This window comes from Taurulus bubalis, assembly GCF_910589615.1.
Source record: "Taurulus bubalis genome assembly, chromosome: 18".
NCBI classification, from domain to species: domain Eukaryota; kingdom Metazoa; phylum Chordata; class Actinopteri; order Perciformes; family Cottidae; genus Taurulus; species Taurulus bubalis.
Window position 1 is genome coordinate 17,395,246 of NC_136606.1, and position 27,313 is coordinate 17,422,558.

Consider the following 27,313-nt stretch of genomic DNA (forward strand, 5'->3'; position numbering starts at 1 on the left):
CGTGAGCCGCGATGCAGAGGTGAGAGAGGAGTGGGGATGTGTTCACCACGGCACGACGAACAGAGCACACGGATGTAAAAGACCCTCCGGATCCACTTGTTTTTTTGATTGTTTGATTGTGGCGCGGGAGAGATCCGCAGAGTCGCGTTCCCGTGGGCCCCTGTGGGCCCCTGTGGGCCCCTGTGTCCTGATACTGTCGATCTCACGGGGAGTTTCACACGGAGACCCTTTCCCCTTTAGTGTCTAGCGGTGGGGATTGTCCCATCCATCCGTCTGCAAACAAGAGTCTCAATGGAGATCTGAAGAGTTCACATCGAGGTGACATTTGCACTTGTTTGAAGCTTAAAAAGAGAGAAAAAACAGCTTTTCTCTACATCATTCCCTCTCTGGATTTTCTCTCCGGAGCCTCTGACGGGGCAAAGACAGGACTCAGTTCTTTTGTGGGTGATGATGAAGGGAAACCGAAGGTCTTGTAGTATTTAGTAAGCGAGAACGCCCCCAGTGAAAGGGGGCCACCGTTCCTTTGGTAAAGCCACGGAGGGGAGGCCAGGTGACCTGATTCAGGTGACGCCACTCGATCCCCTCCCCCGCCGCACCAGTGTCCCGCCCTAATGACATCACAACGTTATGGCTGCTACACGTGGAACACGCAAAAAAGAAAAGAGAAAAGAAAGCCTCCACGGTCCGAGAGGCCTTTAAGCTACAATACAGCGCGTGAACAGTTACAAGCTGGTTCATCGTGGCTAAAGTAATGATAGCACCATTCTTCAGTTAGTGTGTTTCACCCCTCTTTTTTATATATAGTCTCCTATCACGAGGGGATCAGAGACAAAGTGCATTCAAGCTGCACTGCCCGGATAGCACTTCTTCAGTGAACAATCCACAGTGACGTTCGGCGGTGACGAGCTCGTCTCGGTCTGAGCGAAAGCAAAGCGAAGATGATTGCTGTTGTTGTTTTTTTGTGTTTTTTTTTTTTTTGGTTTGCTGCCAGACATTTAATACATTTCACCACCTCCTCTGCCGTCGACATGAGCGGGTTTGATGCCAAAATGGTCAAACTCACAGCAGAGATATCATCATGTTGTTTTTTCTCTCGTTACCTTTTGATTCATTCTTCTTTCGGTGGTTTTTCGTGAAGTGGGCGTTTTATTGAAAATCGCTGTAAGACCACACAACTCTTACTTGTCTGAGCAAAGTAATCTAAAATAAAAAAAAATTAAAAAAAACACTGCACCTTCCACTAAACAGTCAGAAGATTGTATTTACACACACACAAACCCGTGAAAAAAGGGATACTGCAGCTTTTTTTTTTTCCTTTTTACTTTCTTAGAAAGGGCAATAAAATATATTAAAACGTATTTACAGTGTGTGGTTTTTGGACAGAGAACAACAAGAAAACAAAACAAAGCGCTGTGATAGACTGTCATCCTTTTCTGCAGGTATTTATAAGATCGCGTGCCCGTTTCCTGTGATCAAAACTTAGGCCAAGTACAGTAAAAAACACCCAGATCAACAGAGGAGGCCGAACCGAAATGTACTAAAGGCACTGTCAGAACCATACGTTGCCGTGAGTGGGACCCTCACATTAGAGTGATAGAGGTCAAAGGGGAAAGGGTACATGTTTCAGGGCCGTGGGTCATGGGCACACCCTGTATGCTAGGGCAAATCTACAGTTTTGCCGGATATGGTTCATTTAGGATTTTGATACGTCTCTTTCAAAACTTGAACAGCCTTCATGAACTGATAATAAAAAAACAAACAAACATTTCTTTCCCAGAAAACGATAAATACTTTAAACATTATTAATAAATTGGTCTCAACACCAGCATCCGATTGTAAAAATGAATGAAAATCAAAATAGAAAATTAAAATATCATCTAAATCATCTGTACATATTTTTTTTCTTCTGTATTTTAACTGTACACAGTGTCCCCTACTGGTAGGTTATTTTTACTGCAGCTCCTGAGAAAAGCGTGGATCAGTCCGACCCTCCCATTGGTTCCTGAACCTGTCTCTCATCCAAAGCGAGTTGAGGGCGGCGGCAGTCCTTTGAGCCGGCCTACTCGTGGATATACGAGAGGATATGCCTACAGCCAGTCTATGTGCACGCTCTGCGAGCTCTGCACGCCGTACAGCCACCTCACGCCTCTGAGTACGAGCTCTGTACGTTGAGTTTGTCCTTCTTTAGCTTGACACCGTCCACCAGTTCAAAGTTATAGTTCTCCAGGGCGGATAAGTTCCTGTCCGACATGCCTCCGTGCGAGCACGCGCAGTACAAGACCACGCCGCAGATGGCGCCCAGAAACACCCCCAGGGCGGACATGGCGATGATGGTGATGAGGATGGGGTCGAGCGTCTTCAGCATGTTGCCGGCTCCGCTGATCTGGTTGGTCTCCACAAAGTCTGGGTATTCGGTGATCTCCTCAACTGAAGGGCGGGAGACAGAAGCAGAAGGAGAATGAGACGGGAGGTATCACGTATACTACGAAGGGTCTGGAGGTGATCAAGCAGTTCTCTAAAATGCGATACCGCTGCATGAATCCTGACTTACGGATTTCGTTGAAGCGGTCCTCTGGGAGCATCGGCTCAGTGGGCACGTCAGGATCTGCTCAAACAGAAATCAGGATGAAATCCAACAGCAGATAAAAACCGCGTCGTCATACTTCAGATCAGGAAACCGAATGCAGGCATTGCACGGATGAACTCTAAAAGCCTCACCTTTACAGTCCGCCGTGCTGAGTCCGTTGAGCACCTTGATGTCATCCACAGCGATGTCTCCCCAGCTCTTTCTCTCCACCAGACTTTCGATCACCACCTTGGGAGGGGAAAAAGACAGGGTTGTTTTTTCGGCAACCTTTCCTTGAACAAAAAGAGCGCGGGTATGGCTGTAAATGCCCAAACGAGTCCCAGACCCCTCGTGATTTACCTGATAGGGTTTGGTGGTGCGCGGCACAGGGACGCGACCTTCCCTCCAGCGGTTGCCCTGGTGACCGCTGACCGTCCACAGCAGGATGTCAGCCGGTCCCTCGAGAGTCTGCTTGCGCTGCTTGATGTGCAGTGTGCCGATGTGCGGCCCGAACATGTGGTACCAAAAGGACAAGCACAGGTCGGCGTCCGGGGAGCCGACCACCGGGCTGACGAGCCGAGCCACCTCGGTCTCTTGGGGACTCGTCGCCAAGGTGTAGATGAAGTTCCCCGATCCACCTGTTGGGGAAAAAGAACTTGCATCACTGACAGACAAACAAAAAAACCTCTGAGGCTGAAATGCACCTATGCTGCGTCAGGTGGTTCGGCCCAAATAGGCGGTCCCCTGCAGGGCCCCTCACCTGTGTGGTCCATGTTAGGTCCGGTGTTGAGGGTGGGGGTGCCGCTGGACTGGATCTGCCACCTGGAACCAGTGTCCTCGGACGTCCAGCTGCAGAAGGACGGGTCATTGGCCCAGCCGAAGTCGCAGGCGAACCACAGGAAAGCTGCAAATTCATAGAAGAGAGGTCAAGATCATGTGTCAGGAGGTCACGTTTCATCATCCAATGATAAATTGCAGAGAGCTTTGGGCTTTCACTGAATAATGTCATGATGATATGATTGCAGGCTACACTTTGGGGCTACATTCAATCTTCCTGATCCGCTTCAAGCACTAGAGGGCAGCAAAGAACTGTGGGATGTAAGCTTGGAGTGCTGTAGCGTGGGGAGATAAAAACAGCCAAGTCGGGAGGCAGAGGCAGTTATGGCTCGAACATGAGAAAGGAGCGAGCCAACAGCAGAGGCCTCATGTAGACCGTATTCCTTGGCTACGGTTAATGATCTCCTTTAATGAGCGTAACAGGGTATATAAAAGAGCGATGGAGGGACACTGACAACAGGGACAGGGGAAGAGGAAGATGGAGTCTGGACATGGCGTCCAGTTGAGAAAGCAACATTCAAAGCAACCCGCGGAGAGCTCAGTATTTTAATGAGAGTGGAGACTTGAGGTTTGGAGACAGCTATGGTAACAGTGCCGGGGCCCCATTCCAACAATTCAATCCCCCATAGACACACGTCGTGCTGAAGAAACTGTGTGGGAGCTCGGGCTTTAGTGTTTTTCAAATTGGATAAAGAAGGACTTCCATGGAGCGCAAAGGGAGCGGGATGCTTGGGACGTTAGCCACGGCCTTAAACTCCAGCATGAGATGCCTTTAGAGATACAGGGAGGCGGCTCTCCGGATGAAAACATATGAGCCAGTTCCCTTTAATAATGGGAAGGGTTTAACTAGCTTCTACAGGCAGCGACTCTATTTACCCATTAAACACAAAGGATGGAATTCCCATGTGGAACCACATTTCCGACGCCAAGCCACATTTTTTGTCGAGACATCCCATTCCCAATTAAAATAACTTTGGCTTTTTTTTTTTTGTTCCATTCTTCGGAGGCTACCAACAAGCTCTGGATAAGATGAGCGGCCACATGACTCACTTGGCCGCTTGATGAAGAGAGACTTTCTCCTGCCGAATGCCAACGGAAACTACATCCTCGGAGATTACCGCACACACCCGAGCAGACGCGGGCGCACACTCGCATGCACAGAGCTGATTAGCGCGCACGGTTCGAGACTCTTGAAATAAAAAAAGTCGGGCGGATGAGTGTTTACCCACAGAAATGTAGTTGTGTTCACACACGCGTAAATATGCGCACACACACCTCAGCTCTCATCTATCATAGCTGCTGCCCCCGCAGACTGCAGACAGAGTGAAGGGGGCTCGGTGCAGCCTATGGCCCATTAGCCAAGGTCAGACTGGGGCACAGCCTCTCAGCTGGCTGCTGCCTCATCAACCTGCTGTAGGAAACAGCACTGTGTGTGTGTGTGTGTGTGTGTGTGTGCGTGTGACCCCAAAGCACACCCAATTTCCTGTGGTCATTTGCATCGTGCTTCCCTGATTTTGTGCCGTGTTGCGCACGGCTTTGTGTGTGTGTGTGTGTTAAGTGTGTGTCAGTGTCGGACCGGTGATTAGTGATTATGCTGAGGAGGCAGCAACAGAGCACCAGCGCTAATCATCAGCTAGCTCTGCATCACGCAACCTCCCTCACCCTGTCAGCAGGAGCCTCTCGGGGCCAAATCATCAGCTTTCATAAAAGACACGCAGCAGTGGGGGGGGCGTTCATTAGCTAAGGTACGCCTCATGGCAAATCTATGGAAATTAATTTTAAACCCCCTTCCAAAAAAACGTAGAGAAGTTCGATTTCTACTCAACATTCTGGCACGTCATCTTTAAAGACGTTTGGTAGGATGTGGAATCATTGATGGGGAAAGAAAAATACAAGATCATTTTCTCACCTGGGATGGTATCCACTTCAGCCGTGGTGGTCTCTGGCATCGTGGTCCCGCCTGTCACAACACAACACATTAGCATGGTTAGCCCAGCAATGGCAGGAGTTATGTTTCTTTTTTAACTGCACACATGCACCTAATGTATCTCTGCAAGATAAATCTCTGTAACCAACACATGCCTCGTCTTTCCCCTCAGCCGCATAAGGGCCCTGTCTCGGTGAGTCTACCGTGACACGCTTAATGTAATACTTCCAAAAACACGTGACTGAAAAGGTGCCATGCTCATCAATGGAGACTGCTGGTTAATGGGGAGTGCAGGCAGCAGTGCAGGCTCGGAGAGTTACTGGGTTAGTGGGAAACGAGGCCGAGAGGAGAGGGTGGAGAAGAGGGGGGGGACAGGCAGACAAGGCGGGCGAGAGATGAAAAGATAGAGAGAGAGAGAGAGAGAGAGAGAGAGAGAGAGAGGCAGAGCTGGCTGCCGGCAGGTTTAGAAGCAGGTGTGCAGATTTGGAGATCTCTGGAGCAAGTGTGACAATCGTCTAATGTGACTTTGCGGAGGCAGAGGGGAAAGTGGGAGCTACAGGTGCACATAATTAGAGCGGAGTGTACGCTGGCACGCCCGGGGATGCGTGCAAGCGAGTGGGCACAGTAGGTGGCAGATTAGCCGCGGTATCAAATCTAACCACAACAGAGAGCGGCGATGCTGGCAAAGTGGAGAAGATTGAGTGCGAGCCAAGGCAGACGGAAGGGTAAGAGGTTTGTGGATGTGAGGGTGGGGGTAAGAGGGGGTGGGGTTTGGTTGCAGTCTCACGAGGGCGATGGTAGCACCTGTCACGTCGTAGTCATCACCTGTGCCGCTGTGGCAGCTCGCCTGGTCGTCGTCACACTCGTCCGACGGAGTCGTGCTCGGGACGTGCGTGGTTGGCGGGACTGTCGGAGCTGTGAGGGAGACAGCAGTTATGGATTAGATTTCAAGTTGGAAAATGCCTTTGTGATTTGGTTCACATAATAAAAAAATGTCAATCATTTCTATGTTTCTCCCTATTGTTCAGAGAAGCTATGCAGAACACCACATGTCTGATCACTGTCTGCATGCTGCAGGGTTTGATATCACATCACATTTATTTGTCACTTTTGTCCAAAAATGGAAGTGAATACCTCTCAGACAACCAAGCACTGAAAAACTAATGAGACGCAAGCAGCGTTAGCATGAGGTGGAGAAGTAGTCTGAAAGGCTGAAGTCTGCTTCAGAGTTTAAATATCAAATATCCGGAAAAAAAAGAAAGAAACACTGAAATATGTATTCAAAAGCTCAGCGTGTTCTGCCCACAGTTAACCACTGGGCTCCAATCTAGGCCTGAGCTATTAGCATTCCTCCCTTTATCATGCTGTGGAGGTGTGGGTGTATAAATAGAGTTGAAATGAAATCACGTTCACTTCGGGCTTGGGCGACTAAGACCTTAAAAAATGCAGAAACCGGGCTTAGCCAGGGGCCCTATAGGCAGGGCCCCTATAGGCAGGGCCCCTGGCTGCCATAGCGGCCTATCATTATGGCCCCGCCCCGCTTGGATGTGGGCATGGCCCTCCATCCACTCCACGCTCCGCTGCCGCACAGCCGTCTGGCGGTGTGTGTGTGTGTGTAAGTGTGTGTGCACATTGGTGTGTGTTTACACTGACGGAGTGATGATCCAGAGGAGGGGAGAGGTGGAAAGAAAGCGCGAGAGAAAGAGAGAGAGAGGCATAGGGGGGGAAACTGCCTGAAAAATGGATGTGTGCCGTATCTGTGTGTGTGTGTGAGCCGATGCTCTCGCTCTCTAGATGAAATATGAGGCAGATCAGCCCCTGTCAGACTCAGGGTGGGGAGGGTCAGGGACGGGGTCAGCACTGCGTCGGGGGAGCCTCTCACAGAGATGAGGTTTAGCCCTCCTGCACACGCGCTTGTACACAACAGTACGAGCACCTGCGTACACGCCTGGATTTTGTATTCACGCCAGTAACCACACATTTGGCAGCGTGATTGCGGTCGCTTGCTCTGTCTGTGTGTGTTTGTGTGTGTGTGTTTGTGTGCGAGTACGTGTGTGTGTTTGGCATTAACACTGAAAACAAGCATTATCATCTGACTAAAGCTCCCGGTGGGACTCCATGAGGCTTACAACGGAATGGGCCTCCCTGAAATCCAATATGTAAATCCACTTAGGGCCAGCGCGCTACACACTCTTATATCGCTGAGCTGTTTGTGTGCTACGTCAGCTTGGAGAAAGACAGATAAAGAGCTGTGGGAGGAAAAAAATAGGGGTAATTTTTAAAGATAGCAAAGTGTGTGCGGCCCTGTTGAAAGGAGTTGGGATGAGAGCGATGGGGGCCAGGCTGGTAATCCTATGGGCCAGGTGGGCTTTCACATGTGAAGTGGCTATGGGGGCAGCTTTGATGTAACCGGGAGACAAGACAAGTGTCACTTGTAGGGATGAAGAAGAGCAGGAGCGGGACAGCTGTGGGCTCAACACAGGAAGCCCCCGCATCTTTAAATAACGCCGACCGTGGCAACGACATGGAGCGCAAGCTACTTGCAGCCATGTCAGCGGCTGAGGTGATGGATGGCTCAAGGTGTTAACACGTGTAAAAGCAGTCTGCGAACAAACACGGGGTCAAGGTGTGCCCAGCGAGCATGGCATTATGGGTAGTAAATTAATGTTTTGTCTAAAAAAAACCCCACTGTTAACACTGTTTATTGCTATGCTGGAAATGTCATCACCTTGGTCCAAAATGTTTCAACCTGGGTGGTAACTTTGCCAGCGTTGGTGGAAGCAGCATTTAGCTGTTAGCGAGGTCAGAAAGGTCACCACAGGTAGACAGAACAAAGCCTCTTTTGTACGTTTTGCACCAAATCTCGAGTGATACCTGAGACAGAGTTGCACAAGATGCAATGGATTTTAATAGAAGTTTCAGTTTACCTTGGATCTCGCAGCCCAGGAGCTCAAGCCTCAGGCCCATGCCAGCAGGAGTGGCCCTCTCTGGGTAAATTCTGATGAAGCGGGTCAGCAGGGGCTCCACCGTCCTCAGCTCGGGAGTGTCATAGTTGCTATTCCCTTCGAATATCTGGCAGGGAAAGGGAGAGAAAAGGTGGGAGGAAGGAGTGAGTGAAAAGACAATACAGCTGATAATGGCACTGCCGGGTGTTTGACTTCAAACGCAGATACCCAGAGGCAAACTCATCCCTGCCTGCCGAAAAACCAGAAGTGGGCTGGACGGGTGGCATGTGCTGGGGTACGCGAGTAAGAAGAAAGAACAGAAGATGACCAGATCTCTCTCATCTCGCTGACACCTAAAGCACAGCTCTGACGGCACGACACACAGCGCTGTCGAAGGCAACTTTCGGCTCCTTCAGATCCTCCTCGAGCAAAGGAATACACGAGGGGGAAGAGGAGGACGTGGGATGCATGAGTAGCAAGCAAAAGAGGTGAAGCAGGAATGATGGAAGTGGATTAATGGGTGTGATCACGTGGGGGAGCCTGGTGCACCTTAGATGCTGGGAACCTCTCAGGCGAGGGGAGAGATGCGACTAACTAGGACAGAGGAGGGGTATGGATCCTCCTTACTCCCTTCATAAATCAACCATCAGCCCATCTGGATCAGATTTATGCCCTGTCAGGGACGCTTGTAATTGGGGACTGGCTGTTCCAGCTCCTGGAGGTGCGCGTGGTTGTGTATGTACGTGCTCATATATATATATATATATATTTATATATATATGTGTGTGTGTGTGTAAGCCGTGTATGCATTGGGGAAAGTGTTGGCGTGCGTCTCCCGTGCGTGCGGCGACACCGGCAGATAAATCTCGGGTCACTCCGCTCTGTTGCGCGTTCCTTCCCTTCTCTCTCGCCCTCGTCTTTCCTCCCCCGTTTCCCCCTCGCCCCCTCCTTCCCCTCTGGAGAGGTTTCACTATCCACTGAAAGGCTTGAGCGGTGGGTCTCGCGCAGAATACAAAGCAGGAGGAGAGAACTGGGAGAAGGATCGGAGAGACTCGAGATGCTTATCCTAATGTGATTCAAAGCGCTGCTGAAATTGACTCGCAACGACTCCTGAATGACTCACATTCACCAGGCGCAACGCTCTGGTGAATATTGACTAAATGCACCACATTCGGAATTGATGGTCCAAGGGACTTTTTTGAGTAGCAGGTCTACGAATCATTTCCCCCAATCTTTTGGTGTTAGAAATAAATTCCAACTCCTTTTATCATCGAAATAACTTTTGCCGGTAAGGGTTCACCAGATTTGTATGAAAAATCAAATATACAGGAAACTTCTCTCACCTTTGGCTTGTTCCCACTGGTGTCCAACACCATCCTCCAGTCGGAGCCATTGCTGGTGTAGCCGAGTCGGAACTTCTTCATGAAGACCTTGTTCTCCCGGTGCTTCCCTCCCTGGATGATCAACCCTTTCAACAGCTTGTCCTCGCCGAGATCCACCTGCAGCCATTCGCTGGTGAAGGGCTGCGGCTGCGGCAGCAGGGTCCACCCCGTCCTGCTGGTCAGCAGGCGGGCGTTCTCCGGTACCCAGCTGCGGTCCGTGTGGGAGGAGGCGGTGATCTGGCTGTCGGTGATCAAGCCTGAGACCATGCCCAGCATGCCCGAGCATGGGTACTCTGCAAGACAAACAAAAAAAGATGCTTAGCATTCTCATTCAAACTGTAATGAAAAACTGCAGGGCCACAAAAGACTTGATGCCCAACATCATCGACCACGCCACGAGTCCAGTTGGCGAGTTTGAGGTACACACAGGAATGCTGAAAGTCAAAGAGGAGGACAATTCCCCAAACTCTTTGTGATGTTGCTGTGATCTCTGCCTCCATTCTCCCTGCCTTCAGATCTCCTGCATACTAATTCCTTTGCCTGAAGCGTTTGTCTCCAGGCAGCCAATTAAAACCCTCCTCTTGGTTGGTGCTTCCACATCCTGCACGTTCTGGGAGCGCTATTTCTTTTCATCTCCCTCATCCACCCCCTCCTCCCTCTGTCGACTCACGTACACCAACACACAAACACACACTCTTTGTGTTTTATCTGCTGCTGCACCTTCTGCTCCACAGCTGTCAACATCTGTGGGACTGTGTCTTTTAACACCTCGTAGTTTCCTGTCCACATTTTCAGACTTTCTTCTCCTCTTTTATTCTACTTCTCTGATCTTACCCTATCCGGACTCTCTGTGGGTTGTTGTTGTGTTTTTTTTTAGCTTCTTTTGGATGCGTTTCCCATTCGTTTCAAAGGGGAGACAGCTGTTTTCTCCTCTTCGATGCCGTCCCTCCATATCAAAAGCTGAGCAGGATAACAACCTGTTGCTGTGGCTCGGAAGCATTTGCGTGTTTAGACCTGAATTCCTTAACTTTCCACATGTTCTCCCCTTTTATTATTACAATTATACTGGCAATGAGAACCAGGACAGATCCAAATTAACAACCTGATCAACATTTCTAATGAGCAAAGTACTAGTTTCTTGCCACCAGTGCCAGTTGCTGTGTTCAGCCCAGCCTCTTATTGCTGGTGGTCAATAAAAAAAATACCCAAATGGAATATTTTTTTGGGGTTTTTACATGACGTTTTCAAGTATTCATTACACTGCTTTGAAGTGAGGGAGACGCTTCCATTTCTAAGATCTTCTTCATATACCATAAAGTGTATTGTGCCTCGATTCTTTTTTTGACAGGTCATTCTTTTTGAAAATGACCACAATGACTAAAAAGATACCAGTCCAATCTTGAGATACACAAATTATTTCTTCACATTCACGCAACAGTTAGTAGGCGTAGCAATCTGTAGAACTTCATATTTATTGTGTCCTGTAAGTGTAAGTAGCCAAGTAGAAAACACTGGAGCTCAAATCAGTTCCTCCGTGATGAAATTACCTCCAGAGTTGTGACACTTAGCAGCTTGTATTCTTCCTACTTAATCCCAAGATACTGAGTCAGGGACCTGTGGTAAGCAATAAAACATGAACACTCTAGCTCCCACGAAGGGATAAATCTGGACAATATTACATCTTCTGTGTCTGTATGAGACAAAGTGCGCACTGTACCGCTGCAGGACTCAACAGCGGGGCATCTGGGGGAGAAAACGAGCGAAGACTTGGGAGAACAAGGCCTCATTCAGACTTCTCTCTCTCTTTCCCATTGCTTATCTAAAACAGCTCCTATGCAGACCCGTGAGACGACTCTGCGGTCCTGCAGTCTGCCCAATCGCAGCTCAAGGAACAAACGCGGGGCAACGCGGACGCCTCGAGAATGTTTTTGTGGGTTTTTTTCTACCGTCATGCTTTTCGTCTTTGGACAAAATCCGCGTGAGAGCGATCGCAGCCTTTGAAGAGTGAGGGAAAGGTATACGTGTGTGTGATTGCGTGCGGTTCCGATCGGAGTTCATTCGGAGCTCTTAATCGACTTCAGCTGCCATCGTTGAGGCTTCATAGATGATGGCTCGCACGCAATGACACACCCAGAGAAACAAACTCAAGTGTGTGTGTGTGTGCGAGTGTAGAGTTGGTGATGCATGGCGGTGTGAACCGCATTTAGGCTTTGGGTGGAGCATCAATGGTTCATACCAGATATTTATACACCATGGCGTATTGACAAACAACGAGGCCGGCGGATGTTTTTATTAATGAGTAGCTGTTTGTGGCGGCGGGGGCACGCGACCGTGACGATCTCGGGAAAAACATCTTGCAACATTCTGGGGTGCAGCTCCTCCTCTAAGCCTGATATCTGGTCTTTGTATCTTAAGGGGAAGTCAAGGCACTTACTCTGGATACTTTTATCCCGCTCACATGTTTGGTGCACTGTGTTCACCTTTTTGGAGGGAAAAGTAGAGAAAAAAGTTCATATTTCTTTCAACAGAAGTTTTTCCGTAAAGTTCTGGTGACATCGCTCGAGGTAGAGCGCAGTGAGTCACCGGGTTTATGCAGCCTCGCAATATTCTCTCTCTCTCTCTCTCTCCCGCCGACTGCGCTGCTATAGCATGCAGTTAAACTGGCAGCGACTTCACAGCACCCAGGGGTGCTGACGTCCTTACGGAGGCCCTGTGGTGAACTCCGGCCCTGTGATGTGTTTAGGCTTTGTGCAGCGGTCTGGGCGCTCGCCCGAAACACACGCCCCAGCTGTAACCCTGCTGTGTCCGCAGCGCCCTCAGCTATTACATAAAGAGCCACACATATGTGATGCTCGCACACACACACACATACACACACACACACACACACACACACACACACACACACACACAAACACAGAACACACACAAGCACATTTGGCTGGCTACGACTAATCCGGAGCCGTAACTGTAATCCAAGGCTTAATGCTGAACTAACAACACTGACAACAAATGGCCGTCCTTGTGCGATACACTCCCTATCCAAGTACAGAAGGAACAAAACACACAGGCGATCACTAATTAACAGTCGATACACACGACCAGAAACCTATAGAGATGCAGACAGATGGGTTAAAACCATATGAAAGCGAGCCACACACACACACACACACACACACACACACACACACACACACACACACACACACACACACACACACACCGCTCGTTAAAATAGCATCGACAAAATGCCACAGATGAGAGGAGCTTTGCCAAAATCAAAGCTGTGGCTAAAGAGGGGGCTGTGACCGGCTCATCAGGAGCGACGGGACCACGTCGGTCCCGCCCAGCTCCAGCTCGCTCTGCCCTCCAGATGGAGCCTCCATTTATATTGAATGAGGTACATCTAAACATGGGGTAACATAAATAGGTAATCTTCCCTCACGTGCCACTCCTCTATAATGCAGCAGCTAGCTTTAGCCTTGGAGCAGAGCTTCCTCTCACACCTCGCAGAAGCAAGATGTTTGTGCAACTGGGGCCGGAGTGGGAAATACCCAGCGTGTTGCAACAAGCAGGGAGCCGATACCGGCGCGGGCGGCTTATTGCATTTGCGACTGTATGTGATTGGAGTATAAGCCGTGTAATGTAGCGTTTCCAGTGGCAAGCTGTGAGGCGAGATAGAGCTGAGACGTGTGCGTGTATGCAGATCAGCAGGGATCTCGGCAGTACCAACCTGATATCTTACATCCATACACCTCGAAGCGCAGCGCGATGCCTGTTTCCCAGGTAACGGGACGGATCCGGACGAATCGCGTCAGCGTAGGTTTGGGCAGCATCGTCTTGGCAACGTCTGTTGGGTTGGTGTTGCCTTGGAAAACCTGCGATGGAGGCGGAAGGAAAGTACATTATTGACACGGCGAGTTGAGACGCCGGGCGGAAGCTCGTCTGAGACCTCGTCTGCTTTGAAGCAAGAAACGAGGGAGCGGAGGTGATGAGATGAAGATGCAGCTAGCTAGCATTGTCAAGTAAAGATGCAATCTAAATGACACGTTTAAAAAAACTTTCTACGTGACTAAAATGTGACATCCGTCACAAGTAGCACTTCCCTTTGTGCCAGATGAAGCAGCACAGACGGGCCGTGGCCTGTGACTGTGAAGCCCGAGGCAGGATGTGTAACACTGACAAGTCCAGATTGGCTCAAGATGCCCTTATTGCTGTCCTCTGGTACCAGATTTGGTGGAGGTTTTACTGTTTAGAGGTCAGAGACGCCACTGTTCTCCCCTGGGGTTTGTTGACAGTTTACCAGCGGCTATACGAAGAGGCCGGCCACCCGGCAAAACAACTCCCCACAGTCCGTCACAGCCCATTCCGGGTAATTGAATCACACCGGTGACCACGTGACCTCCTGACCTCCTCACAGAGTAGCTGTGTGGCAGAGAGGAGTCCAGCAGGGACGAGCAGGATGGACAGGCAGATAGACAGCTAGCTAGCTCAGCTAATTTGGGACGAGCTAAAACAACACCTGGTCTGATCCATTAGTCAGTGCAGTCCCTCTTCAAACACAGTCCCTGGGCAATACCCGTCAACCGCGTCACTGAGGGGCAAAGTCATCCACTCTTAAAATGTCACGCCGAGTCTCCTCTCCGCTCGCCAACTGCAAAGTGGCTTTTTCCAGAGCTGCGCTAAGGCTCCAAACTGCAGACTCAGCATGTAGCAAATGGCGCTCCTCTGCACAAAAGCACTTTAGAGTCTGGAAAAAAACACAGGCCGGGCACCTCTGAGCCGCCACTTTACAGGAGGGACTGTGTACTTTGGAGGGACCGTGAAACGACCAGGGCCAGAGCTTTGTGCACACAGCAGCACAAACACGAGTGTTTGAACACTCTGTTGCTGTTGACAACTTTTTTTGTCTTTCACTCCAAAATGCCTTGTGGTATTTACATGTCACACACACACACATGGCTCTCTGACCCTGCGGCCACCCGCAGTGGACGGGGTGTTTGCCTCAAGATGGACAAAACCTGGTCCGATCAGCGATCGATGGTTTCAGCCTGTGGTGCTGCGGTCAAGCGTGCGTTCCCTCCCTCCCTTCCTCCCTCTTGTCTTCCCTCTCTCCTGGACACTCCTCCAGCAGCTGCTCAAACACGACTCCTCGTTTCCTTCTCTCCCCGTCAACTGAAGCTCTTGTTTGTCAAGTCTTTTGTCATCGCCGGCTTCATTTACGACAAGTCGACGGGTGCCTGGCGTAAAACAGAGGCCACATTCCTCGCATAATCCTCCCTATGGCTACTGCAGTGCTGCATTGGCACACACACACACACACACACACACAGTGGGTATATTACCATGCAGAGGGAAGTGTATAATTGCACGTTGGGAGACATTTAGCTGGGTATTGCCCCTTTTGTCGAGCTCAAAGGCGACTTGGAATGGACCATAATTCAAGTCAGCTGGCTGCTCTACCGAGACGGGATCTTTCATGTGCAGCGGTGGCTTTCATGACGCCATCGCTGGTCAGGCAGAAGTAAAAATAAACTATTTTCATTATCTGATCTGAGAGCTCGGGGCTTTTGAGTATTTCGCTTTTCGCCCTCATAATCTGGAGCCGAAAGAGGACGCCGTTGGACCTCTGCAGGCTGATGCCGTTTTCAAATCACCAACGAGTTGCTGGATTGAGTCCCGTACCTTTTGTTTGGAGCCTTCCTTCAAAGTGATCCAGTCCTCTCCGTTAGAGCTGACGTCCACTTTGTAGGACTTGAGGAAGTAGATCTTCCGGGTCTCCTGGGAAACGGCGCCCTGGGTGCCGATGGCCGAGACGAACCGCAAGAACCCCAGGTCCACCTGTGGAGGGAGAGAAGACAACGCTGCTGAAAACTTTCCCTTTCAGTGTTTAGGAGAGCGCTGATTACCTGGGGCAGAAATACAGTGTGACTGCTGAAATATGCGTGAAGCATGGCCTGTATTAACGAGGCACTGACGAGCTCAGAGAGCTATAAATATAAGCCCCGCTATTAGAATCACCTCTGGCCATAGTCGGCTACCTGGGAATTTAATAAACAGCAATGACATGATAGTCACATTAATGAAAGAGACACAGGATGACAACTTAATTTCCTGAGATGGGAGACAAGGGCTTATTGGATAGAAGTGAATGTTGAATAGAGCGAGCGCTGCAATCACATTATCAAAATTGGCCAGGAGGAAAGAGAGATACAGATTGAATATCAAATATTGTGCCTTTAAAATATGCAGGGCTTTGTGAAGTAATCATGAAGTGGGGTACATTACTGGAGGGCTATTACAATTTCACAAGGAGGAAGCCAGATCTGGTCAGCGAGTATCTGGGTGTATGTCTGTCCTGGAGTCGCATATATATATATATACATATATATGTGTGTGTGTGTGTGTGAGAGCGATGCATTCAGAGATGTTGCTGGTTTCTGCCAGCCATCATGCCCGTTCACAACCATGAACCATCACTGCCAGGAAACGGCACACGCAGCTTGTGTTTCTGTGGTGAGAATAGCCTTCAATCTGGCTTGATGACGTAAACGCTGCCTCACTTCTCTCCGAGCCCGGTGGTGAAGTCAGCTTTTGTTATCCCCGAGACACACGAGGAATCATTTCAGCCGCCGCAGATAACAAATCGCCCCCCTTCTGACCTCCGGAGGCTACTTAACCCCGCCGTACCATCCCTCCATCCATAACGGAGGGAGCGCATGGTGAGAAACTGAGAGGATTCAGAAGCACTGCTACCTCAGCGAGCTCCAGTTGAACAAGCGTTAGCACCGGCCTGTCGTTAATGAGGAGTAATGGCGTTGCGTGCAGACGGCGCCAACGCGAGGCAGGAGGACGGGGAGGAGCTGAGGGCTCCGGCGTCGACGTGAGACGGGTTTTAACGCGTGGAGTGCCGAGGTATGTGTATGGGTGGTGGGTAGGAGAGGTCATATAGCGTGTGCACATATTTGAGAAAATCAAAGCCAGGGTGATCTGCCACCAACAATCTCCACAGAGCTCCTGAAAAGCTGAAATTGCACAGTCAAAGCCTGGACCACCAGCCTCATATGCAGCGCCACGCCACACTTAATGACTCGGAGCAAAGAGCAGGAAAAGGAACATCTGTGTGCCGCGGAACGCTGGGACGCTGGCGCGCCTGAAAATTCACTTCCAGAAGCAAAAATACACAAACAGATGGGAGCAATAAATGTCTCTCTCTCCCCTGGCTACTCAAAGGATTTGGATGGATGGAGACTAACAAAAAAGACGAGTCACATTCGGGGACGGAATACTTTTGTTCCTGTCTACACGCTCAAGGGGCTCATACAGTAAATCCCAGATTTCATTTGGGTCCACAAATAGAGACAAAATCAAATCCCTTCAGCTTCAGACGGTTCCCATTTAATAACGCAGGCGCTGAATTCTGGGTAAAAGGCCGTATCTGGTAGCGCTGGCCTGTGTCTTTAACATCTGTCTACAAATGTCCAGCCTGAATCATTTCCAATGTGCACCAATGGAAAAGCAGCTTATTGAAAGGGTCTATGTTAAAAAGAAAAGGTCTAATAAGAAGACTTGGCCATGGGATGTTTCTCTGAAAAAGAGCTCATTAGGTGTAATGGAGACGAAGAGCCCCTGGGAAGGAAATGAGTGGCGGGGCTAATTGGGAACACTCATGGGTGCTCAGACCCAGAACCTGAGCGTGCTGGAATATGAAGAGGGTCAGACGTATGATGCATGACTTTAATCAGCACTCCGGGCAAGCTGGGAACGCTGTTGTTGTTGGGAATTCATGTTTGTGTGAATTGGCCCGTTTTAAGGGGTGAAAACGTGCTTTCATCATTTGCGGTTGAATAGCTTTCGGGATTTTTTGGCACAAATTGAATGATGCTGGAATATATATGCAACTTTAGTCCAAAAGAGAGCTGTGACGTTGGGGTTGACGACTCACAGTAGCAATAATAATCACTAAACTAATAATAGTAGTATGTTTTCTTGCAGACGTTACTGCAAACGGGTTTGTTTGGATCTCGTAAGGCAGCAAAGATCCAGGAGAATGTCCCTCCTCCTGTACTCCTGTACTACGTTTAATTTTTCCGGCTGCATGTTTATGTCCGAAATGGAAGGTTTAATTTCCCTACTTATGTATTTTAAATTCAACAGCGTATGTGTATCCGGATGTGTACTAAGTTCATCCAGTCGCTGCGCTACTGTACACAACGATGAGTCTTTTTACCTTTTATAAATCGGGTTTAGTCAAATATGCGGGACAGGATTTGGGATTCGGGAAAACCGTTCGGAATTCTGGGACGTCTTGTCACCTTTCACAGATGTGACGACGGCAAAAACAAACGATGAAAGCGGGGGAATGGAAAGAGGAAAGAGGGAAAGCTAAACGAGAGAGAGAGAGAGAGAGAGAGTCGGGAAGGAAAGAACAAGCCGATGACAGCGATGGAAGAAGCGCGGGGTCTCCAGCGAAGGAGTGCACAGATTAGATCAATTTCACAGACGCGGGCCGATAGCAGGGCCCGGGTAATGAGCAAAGCATGATTTATTAATGTCTGCTTGTTAGAAGCGGAGGAAGGAGGCAGAGAGACCGGGGGTCACGCGGGTCAGGGAGAGGAGACGGGCTGCCAGGACGTTGTGGATGTAAAGCACAGTCCATTCCCAGACCACAGAGACCGCAGTGAAAACAAACAGGCCCGGAAAATGATGGCGACTGGGACTCCTTTTAGCCCCGAGCCACGGACAGCCATCGCTATGACCTATATACATAAACCAACATTGAGAAACCGCGAGCGCAGTGGATCTGGGGCCGGTATATCACTCTCAGATGATAAACAATTTGTCATCGGGCCCTGAAAGGCAGAATCGTGCTTAATGGGTGATGTAATCACTGCGCGGAGAGGTGTGAATTATGACTCCTAATCTAGCATCTACGGGGATGTGCTGCTGTTGAGCCTTTGCTGATCCGACAGAACGGAGCTGCTCATTCACCATATTGTTATTTCTCCTATGAGAGTGCGTGTTTGGACTGGAGCCCACCTGCAGACAAATGACACCGTGCATTCTGGGCATGCTGGTGCACAGCAACTCATATCTGGAGGGACACACACACACACACACACACACACACACACTCTGAGCCATAAACATGCCAGGCTGGGGTAAGAAATCACCCAGACTTCTCAGAATCTTTCCATAAAGCAAAGGCAGGCTGATGTGTGGGCAGGATTTCTCCACGTCTTTGTCTCCCAGGGACGTTGTTTTTCCTCAAACTGCGTTCGCCGCCGTGTGTTTTGGGTGTTCTCTACCTTCGTGTTGTTGTGAGGCAAACAGATGACTCAAAGCCCCTTGCCACACAACAGCCAGTGTGAGGCAAGTCGTCTCACACACACACACACACACTAATGAAACCAGAAGATGCAGAAAAATAATTAGTCGTGCTCGGGCATGTAACATCAACCCGTTAAATCCTGGCCTGCAGACCGGCTGGACTGAAATATGCATCAGGCATTTGATTGAGGCTCTTGCATGTGTGTGTGTGTGTGTGTGTGTGTGGGAATTAATGTCTGGGAATGACAGGCAGTCGGTGTATTTATGTATTTGTGTGTGTTCCTACAAGTTTCAAGAGATCATTTTCCAATTATCCCTCAACGGCAGTGGCAGCTGTGGGCGTGATCATTAGGTCTCTCCGCTGCTTCGCTGTGTCGTCTCCCAGCCGACTGACTCAGACGTGCAAGCGAGGCCACATGATACGTGGTTGAGGCCGGGCATTGGTGTGTGGGTGCAGCGAGGACACATGTGGTTTACAAGGCCGGGGGTGGTAGTGGTGGTGTGTGTGTGTGTGTGTGTGTGTGTGTGTGGGGGGGGGGGGGGGGTTCGAGAAACAGCAAAGGCTCAAAAGCTTTATCTCTCGCTGCTTGATTGGCCCATAATTGAGTTGCCAAGAAGAGTTGCAGCAATCCGTAGTTTACCGAATACTTTCTTTTAAATCCATTTCCAGCTTCCAATCTGTCTTTACGTGTGTGTGTGTGTGTGTGTGTGTGTGTGTGTGGGCTGCTGACTGAATAACCGAGGCCTCTGGGTAACGAGTTTATTCGTTTTCCGTCACCAAAAACAACAAGAGAAATGCCGAGGGTGAGGAAGGAGGGAGCGCTCCTCTGTGCTCCGACGCCTGAGAGGCCGCTGGTGCACATAGAAAACCTCTGGAAATGCTTTATGGATCTTAAAGGGTGGTATAGTTAAGCAAAAGGCTTTTTGGGCCATCAAGTACATGCAAAGCCTCTAGTCACCTGTCGTTGTTTTTTGTTTTCCTCGCAGACAATCTCTGATTTTAATATCCTGTGTGTGGTAATGAGACAAAGATGACAGTTTTGTAACTGGACATAAAACATGCAGCCGAAGAGATGCTTTCCAGCTCCAGACGCAGTATTTCAGCAATCTGTTTCCTAATTTCACCTACAGGGCTTTCGGTAGCGGAAGCTCTTCGGAACGGCTCCATTACCCTTAAAGTGTAATTAATTCTCCTTTCATGAAAACGGTATTACTCAAACGCTGCAGGACCTGTGAGCTCCACTCACGACCTTCCATTCATCACGGTGTTCACCTGACAGTCTATTTTTAGCCCCCCGACACCTCCGTGGTGGCATTAAATTATGCACGCCTTCCCGAAGCGCCGGTCGTCTGTTTTTGCCCCCTGACAGAGAGGAATGTACAGGCTCTGGTGACCGCCGTAACCGAGTGTGAAGTGGCTCTGATGAAGCTGAGTAAGAGGAAGCATTCATCAGCGAGCTTTTATTCCTTCCTTCTGCATCACCTTTAAAACTCACGGGTCATCCCCGTCCTCGCAGACAAGCACATGACTAACGCTCTGAGTCATGATTATGAAACCAAGAAACAGTGATCAGGAAGGAAGAGAGGGCGACCCGCTGGTATGTCATGTCTGGAAGCTGCTTGATGATCATTCCCCAGGATATGACAACTAACTCTGAGGCTTTTCTTTTTCTTCTTCGGTGCAGACGCTGAAACTCACACTGATTACGGCAGTTTTTTGTCTCGTGGTACTCGTGGCACCGTCTCGTCTCATTACATCATGCCATCCCTCATGTTTCGATTTCTCGTCCCGCTTTCGGGCTCCGCCACCCGAGCGTGGGTCTCTATCCTCTCATGGATTTGTTTTCCAATTGAGAGCAGAGGCCCCCGGGGAGCGGCGAGGGCCCAGAGAGCGTCCATTGTTTACCATCCGTGCGGCGCCACGGTGATCTCACCAGGCACCGCCGGACTTCATTAGCCGAAAAAAGCCACCGTTGATTACCGCTGCGTATTCTAAATTGCTCATCACTCGGCGGTGAGGGAACGGGAACTTGGAACACTGAGAGAGAGAGAGAGAGAGAGAGAGAGAGACAATGGCAATGAAGGGGCCATCTCTGCAACTCATTGACCCGGGGTTACTGAGAGCACATTCATATCTGCAGGATGTAGCCGAGAGCGCAGGTTTAGCGTCTGGCGTCAGGCGGAGAGGATCGGCGTTTTTTTTTCGTGGAGGAAGTGAGCGATTAGTGGTCGTTTGGCTGGTCAGGCGGCGGGAACTCAACCTGTTATCTTTGCTAAGTGCTGTTTGCCTCACGGATTCACACGAATCCCCCAGCCCTGCCCTCTTCCCTTTTCCCATGTTCACCCCGTGACCAGTTCCTCTGCAAATAGTTGAGATTAGCATCACATGCGGGGGATAAAGGAGCATATTGTGCAAACAAACACCGGCATGCTTCTCATGCTCAGTGCTGTCAGCTGTCAGACAAGCGGGATTAAAAGCATTTTCTCCAACGACAAAGGTGTACGGGCCTCGCTATCGCCTCTTATCGTTAAACAATTAAGGCTATCATACCAGTGAGGTAATTAAGGCATTATGCATCCTGGCAAGATGATAGTGGCAGGAGCCGCCGCCGCCGGCTGAATTATAGACACACAGAGAGCAAAGTCAGCTCATGAGATAACCGACTGCATATTGCCATTATGAGATGCTCATTAAAGAGGCTTTCAGGTATTGACAGTTGGGTTCTCTCCAGTACGGTGTAAATTATTCATGTTGTGTGTGTTTGTGCACGAGATCAATGGCGGCTGCCCGGCAGGAGATCCAGTCTCGGGTTTTATTGCATCCTTCAGGTGCCGCGGTGGCTCTCGGTAGAACATCAGTTCGTGGCTCCGACATATCTGACAGAGACGTTCCACGCTATGTCAGCTTCCTTGCAATTTCACCGCGCTGTCACGCTCCCCGAGGGCCGTCGGTTTTCGGGCCGCGGCGAAGGCAAAAAAGCACAGAGACGAATGTGTTGTGCAGACGAGGTGCTATGTGTCATTCGGGTTTCCTTTTGAGGTGAGTTCAGAAAGCAAGGATCAGTCTATAAGCTGGATGGTGTGTGTGTGTGTGTGTGTGTGTGTGTGTGTGTGTGTGTGTGTGTGTGTGTGTGTGTGTTTGTGCACACCTCATTTAGATTTTTTTTTTTAGCGCAACCTGCTGCGCAGACTCCCGCTGTTCATCCCCCTAATCTTCAAAGACGGCCACGACGCACACGGTGCAGATAATATGCAGAAATCTCTACCTTGATAAAGATCTGTGGACCGGCATTTTCAAGAGGAACGAGAGGGAGGGAGAAAACCCCCCGAAATGAAGGATTTTTGCCTCTTTCTTTGCTCCCTCCTCGAGCCACAAACCCCCTCAAAAGGACATCTGTCCATCTCTGTGCTCACCAAAGGGCTGATTAATGGCTGGGCCCTCGATGCTGAACCACCACACCAATCTAATTACCCAGAGAATAGCATCTTGCCCTCCTCCTCTCCGTGCATTAGAATGAGGCGGCATTAAAATGGATGACAAATCTGGATTATGTTCAGACAAAAATAAGAAGGAAAAAGCAGGGAGAAGAAAAAAGAGAAGAAGAGGGGGAAAAAAAGCCCAGGAATCAAAACGGCCGCCCGCCATGAATAATAAAAACCGTCGGCCTCAAACTGCAGTCGGGGAATGATAATGAAATAAATAATGAATTGATTACTATGCTTCTGACGGCGCACCGAGATGATTCGTACGTGCCGCGCTGGGAAGCCTGAGCTTGTTGGCGGCACCGCGGACCGGCCTAATGAAAGAGGAATGAAGAATCCGACTCTTTTTAATACCACTTGTGATAATTGGGCCTCCGCTCGGCACAAGTGCATCGCGCTCCTTTTTCGAAAGCATAAATCAGGTGGCGAGCACGGCCGCGGCTCTGAAATTAAGAGGAGCCCCACTGTTTTGATGTGATTAGTATCGGGGAAATCAGCGCACCCATTAGAGCAAAATCCAGATTTGACTGCCAAATCAAATCCTCAATATGATCAATACTATAAGCGGCGGGGGGGGCGGCTGGAGTGGCAACAAATCATTGTGATCGCTTGTAATTTCCGCTGACATAGAGAGGCCTGCAAGCCTCCGCCGCTACCCTTAACACACACATCTGACTGTGAACAATGGCTTTCCTTTCAGAGAGAAAAATGCTTCAATACGACAGACTGTCCGACCGCTTGAGGAAGTGGTGAGGGAGGCCGTGCTTCTTCCTGATCCACTCAGACGATGTGGGACGATGTGGACCCGGTCAGACCGTCCTGTGCACCCACAAAGCCAGGAACGCACACATGGACCCACATGCATGGGAGAAAGAATGCACTACGACCCCCCCCCCCCCCCACACACACACACACACACCCACACACACTACAACACTGATTCAATTAGTCCGACAGAGCAACAGGGGCCCTCAGGAAAATATTTTCATGGCAGTAATAAAAGGAAAAGCTTGCGTATGGCCCTCCTCAAGCAAATATTTGGCTTCGGGTCAGCTCTGTTATGCGTCCCCCGAGGAATATATAGGGGGCCCAAACTTTTTCAGCAATGAGGCGAAGACTGTCGGAAAAAACAGTCGAGAAAGAAAAACAGTCTGGGCATTTACAAGGCCTGGAGGCTTTCGGTTAATAAATCAAACGTGCGGCAAATGCATCCAGGTAGTGCGGCTGTGTGGCACAACACGAGGGAGTGAGTGGACTTGGGATGTGTGACTTATCCCCATCTGGGGAGAGAGGAACTAAATCCTTAATCTTTCCACATAAAGTTCCCCCGGTGGCTGATGATCGCTTTGTGCAGATAAGCCGACAGACAGAAACATATGACAGGGTTTTGGTGTGTGTGTGTGTGTGTGTGTGTGTGTGTGTGTGTGTGTGTGTGTGTGAGAGAGAGGCTGGGCAAGATGCCTGGACTAAATCCCAGCATCCCCGGAGGCAGCTGCTGTTATCACAGAATAGGGGGGAGTTATCAGGTAGGACAGGAAGAGAGAGGGAGGGAAAAGACACAGACAGATCGACAGAGAGAGAGAGAGAGAGAGAGAGAGAGAGAGAGAGAGAGAGAGAGAGGGGATGAGGGCAATTTCTTTGCGAGAGGCGTGGACTCGACCGCCCCGAGGTCCATCAGGACGACTGGCATTCATCATCGAAATTGTTGGTTTCTCGTGAAAGCGCGACGGAGACGCTGCACCTCCAGAGACTGAAGGACGAACACAGAACACTCCTGCTGTGTTCAAGCCGGCTGCAGTCACTTCCAATGCCGCCAGACTGTGACTCACGGCCAAAAAACATACCTGGATTTAAATAACAAACACTAAGTGTGTCCAAAGTAGTTAAGAGATACTTTCTAGCTATGATGTCATTGTTTTTATTTTAGATTTCAGGATCTTTAATGAAAGTCTTTAGTCGGGGGATTGTTGGTTTACTCTTCGCTTCGCTGAAACTACCTTTTAATGCCTTTGCTCTGTGATATTTGGATCAAACAACCCTCTTTGTGACACGAGAAAACAAAGACGCGGTACCTGTATCCACTCTTTGTTGGAGTCCTCGGCCGGCGTCCATGCGTTTTCATAGTAGTTGAGTCGGGAGCGCTCTGGGGACCAGCTGGGGTTGTACTGGGACGAGGCCATGATTTGGTCCGATGTTATCTCTCCCGATTCCATTCCCAGAGGGTCGCTGCAGTCAAAGTCTGAGGGGAATGAATAAGATGTGTTAGTCCAATCCCGAATGTACCTGAATGTACCCGTACGCTGCTCTCAGTGTCCCCCAGAATCAGGGCTCGTCTCTGGGGAGGACGACGGCGCGCGACAGGCACTCAGCGCCGCCGGCCGGAAAAGAGCAGCGCATCAGCGACGCCTCAGTAAATCCTCCCTGTTTCTCCCTCTTTAGTCTTCTAATGGAGGCCGGATGGAAGTGTTCCGCATTAGGGCGTAAAAATGTCCTCATAAAACATTCAGTGTGGGCTAAGATTACGACAGTATTAGGCGTTAAAGTGACTTTCCCTCCAGTTGTTTCTTCCACTGACTGGATCTGTTTCCATCACCTCTCTGTGGGCAGTTAATCTTTTTTTGCACACAGGGAATATTTCCCCCAACTTGGTCTCTGGGGGGAGTTTAGCAGCTGTATTTTAGGGCCATATATCACACTCCATGGCCAAACCACAAGGTGGCTTCCCCTGTTTGTGTTGACATGGGGCAGCCGCTTTGAGGCATCCGGGCCTCCGGGACTAAAGACTCAGCCGGGTCGGCTCGGGGTCGGCCTCTCTGACCCCTGGAGGTCAGACATGCTGACACCGCCGCGGACGCAGCCGCCGCAACATTTGGAAGGAACGATATGACCTTTTGATCTGAGCAGGAGTCGTGTAAGGCCACCGCGACCACACAGAGGTGTGTGAGGGCACACTTTCACACATTCCTGTGGACCATTACTCTTTCTTATTGTTTATTTGCCACTTTCTTTCGCCTGATGGGGAAGTTGAACACAAAGCACCTCGGCGGTGCTTCAAATTCGCCGGTTTGCGAGGCCGCAGGACGGGGAGCAGCGTGGAGCTGCTGTGTGGCTGCTGCCTACGAGCCGACACAGATGGTCTCCCCATCTGCCGCACTGCTGAAGCACCTCAGTCACTGGGTCAGCGTGCGCTTTCTGTGCCGCACGTGCACACGCCCGAGTCCCAGCACCGTCTCGCGCCTCTCCGGCCTCGACGTAGCCCGTGATCGTGATCAGCGGAAACACAAAGGGCCGCTTGTTTGCCGCTGAGGACGGTATCTGATCATGTGGGTTACCGACCGTAGTCGAGAAGATAGCGAGGTTGGATGGGGGTGGGGGATGAAAGGCAGAGAAACGGGAGCAAGGACAAAAGACAAGGCCTCCTTTCATCACCTTATCACCTCGCATCAGTGGCTTTCAGCTCGAGTGGTACCCTTTCCCTTTGCCATGCGGAGGCGAGAAAATCCACCGTGTATTATGCATAAGGGGATTATGAATGATTCAAGTGGTACATGACTGGAAGAGCGCAGGCTCCGAGTTTGGAGATTTTTCTCCGATCTGGGATGCGTCTCGGTCGGTGATGTAAGACCGAGCAACTCGACCCAAATGAAGGTATTTACTGATCAGGGGGCCGGACGATTAACCATGCCTCTTAATGGGGAATGTGAAAAGCAGATTTTGGCGTAATCTGATCTGAGATCTGTGATTAAAGCGACTCAAGTAACTCTGAAGGAAAACTGACATCAGCAGTCATCGTTGTGCTCATTACTGTGAGGCTGGCCTGTTTGTCTTTGTGTGTGTGTGTGTGTGTGTGTGTGTGAGTGCATGTCTTTTCCTCTGGGCAAGACAAAACCCTTTTTGGAGACGATTAGTAGGTTTGTTGAACGCCATCCATCTCCATCTCTATTCAAAGACCGACTGTGTTCGCTTGGGGTGGTCTAGCCCCGCGACAGATTTATGACTCCTACCAGCGCTCGTCTCTCTTAATGAAATGTTTAGCCGGAGCGTTTTGCAGAATGGGGTCATGGGGGTCGAGCCCTGCGATGACGGCGCTGCGTGTAAAAGCCCGAGGGGTCGCCTCGTCCGGGGAGTGTTGCCGGTGGAGAAGCTGCCTTTTGGAGCCCGTCTGGGCTCACGGTGTGTAAACGTGTGGGTCTTGTAAACCACGGGAGGCAGAGTCAAATGAAAAAGCAGTAGGTGTTTATTTAATAACTCTTAAGCTCTGTTAAACGTGTGGGAATCTGTCATAATGGGAGCGTTTGTGGCTTCAGTTGCAGACAACATCTGCTACTTATTCTTAGGAATATTCCTCAGGGGGTTTACTTTATTGCCCTCAACTAACCAGCTTCAATTCAGGCTCATCGAATCCAGATTTTCTTCCACTGAACAAACGTCTGGGGATTGTGATTTTCTCATCTTGATTACTGCCTCGATATTCCGATTTTTTTTTTGACATCCCCCATCTGTTTGATTTACTCTGTGTTCATTTTTTTGTTTCACGCCAGCTCACCTTCCGGGACGGTCCTTTCGATCACGGTGAAGTTGGCGGAGAAGCCTTCCTTCGCGATGGCGCTGTCGGTGTTGATGGTCAGGGCCAGGATGCCGGTGTAGGAGATGATCCGGCCCGGCGTGTTCTGCCCACAGTACCTCCCGATGTACGGGCCGACTGCAGAGAGAAAGAGGAGAAGGAGCACAAACACTGTTACTCGGGCTCGACTTGGGTTAACTCAATATTAGTCTGTGTGCCACAGCCATGTCACACAAGGGTTTCACTACCAAGGAGGTGTAAAAACTAGTGTGTCAGTGA

The 27,313-nt window shown here is 49.9% G+C and overlaps 1 protein-coding gene across 2 annotated transcripts in view; it reads right to left on the bottom strand.

Moving 5' to 3' along the window:
* Window positions 1–1,212: 1,212 nt before the first annotated feature.
* The window catches only part of LOC306750927 (neuropilin-1a), a 51,957-nt gene continuing 25,856 nt past the window's right edge, over window positions 1,213–27,313 (bottom strand). Inside the window, exons 5-17 of one of the 2 annotated variants that reach the window (XM_079234415.1) lie at window positions 27,017–27,172; window positions 24,543–24,709; window positions 15,343–15,498; window positions 13,391–13,535; window positions 9,619–9,950; window positions 8,258–8,402; window positions 6,135–6,245; window positions 5,313–5,363; window positions 3,327–3,470; window positions 2,927–3,204; window positions 2,719–2,815; window positions 2,552–2,605; window positions 1,213–2,427 (exon numbers count right to left, since the gene is read on the bottom strand). In XM_079234415.1, coding sequence (XP_079090541.1) covers window positions 2,141–2,427; window positions 2,552–2,605; window positions 2,719–2,815; window positions 2,927–3,204; window positions 3,327–3,470; window positions 5,313–5,363; window positions 6,135–6,245; window positions 8,258–8,402; window positions 9,619–9,950; window positions 13,391–13,535; window positions 15,343–15,498; window positions 24,543–24,709; window positions 27,017–27,172 — 2,123 coding nt within the window. In that variant the 3' untranslated portion in view covers window positions 1,213–2,140. Of the gene's footprint in view, window positions 2,428–2,551; window positions 2,606–2,718; window positions 2,816–2,926; window positions 3,205–3,326; window positions 3,471–5,303; window positions 5,364–6,134; window positions 6,246–8,257; window positions 8,403–9,618; window positions 9,951–13,390; window positions 13,536–15,342; window positions 15,499–24,542; window positions 24,710–27,016; window positions 27,173–27,313 lie in introns of both variants that reach the window. The other variant, XM_079234416.1, reaches the window with a different exon arrangement.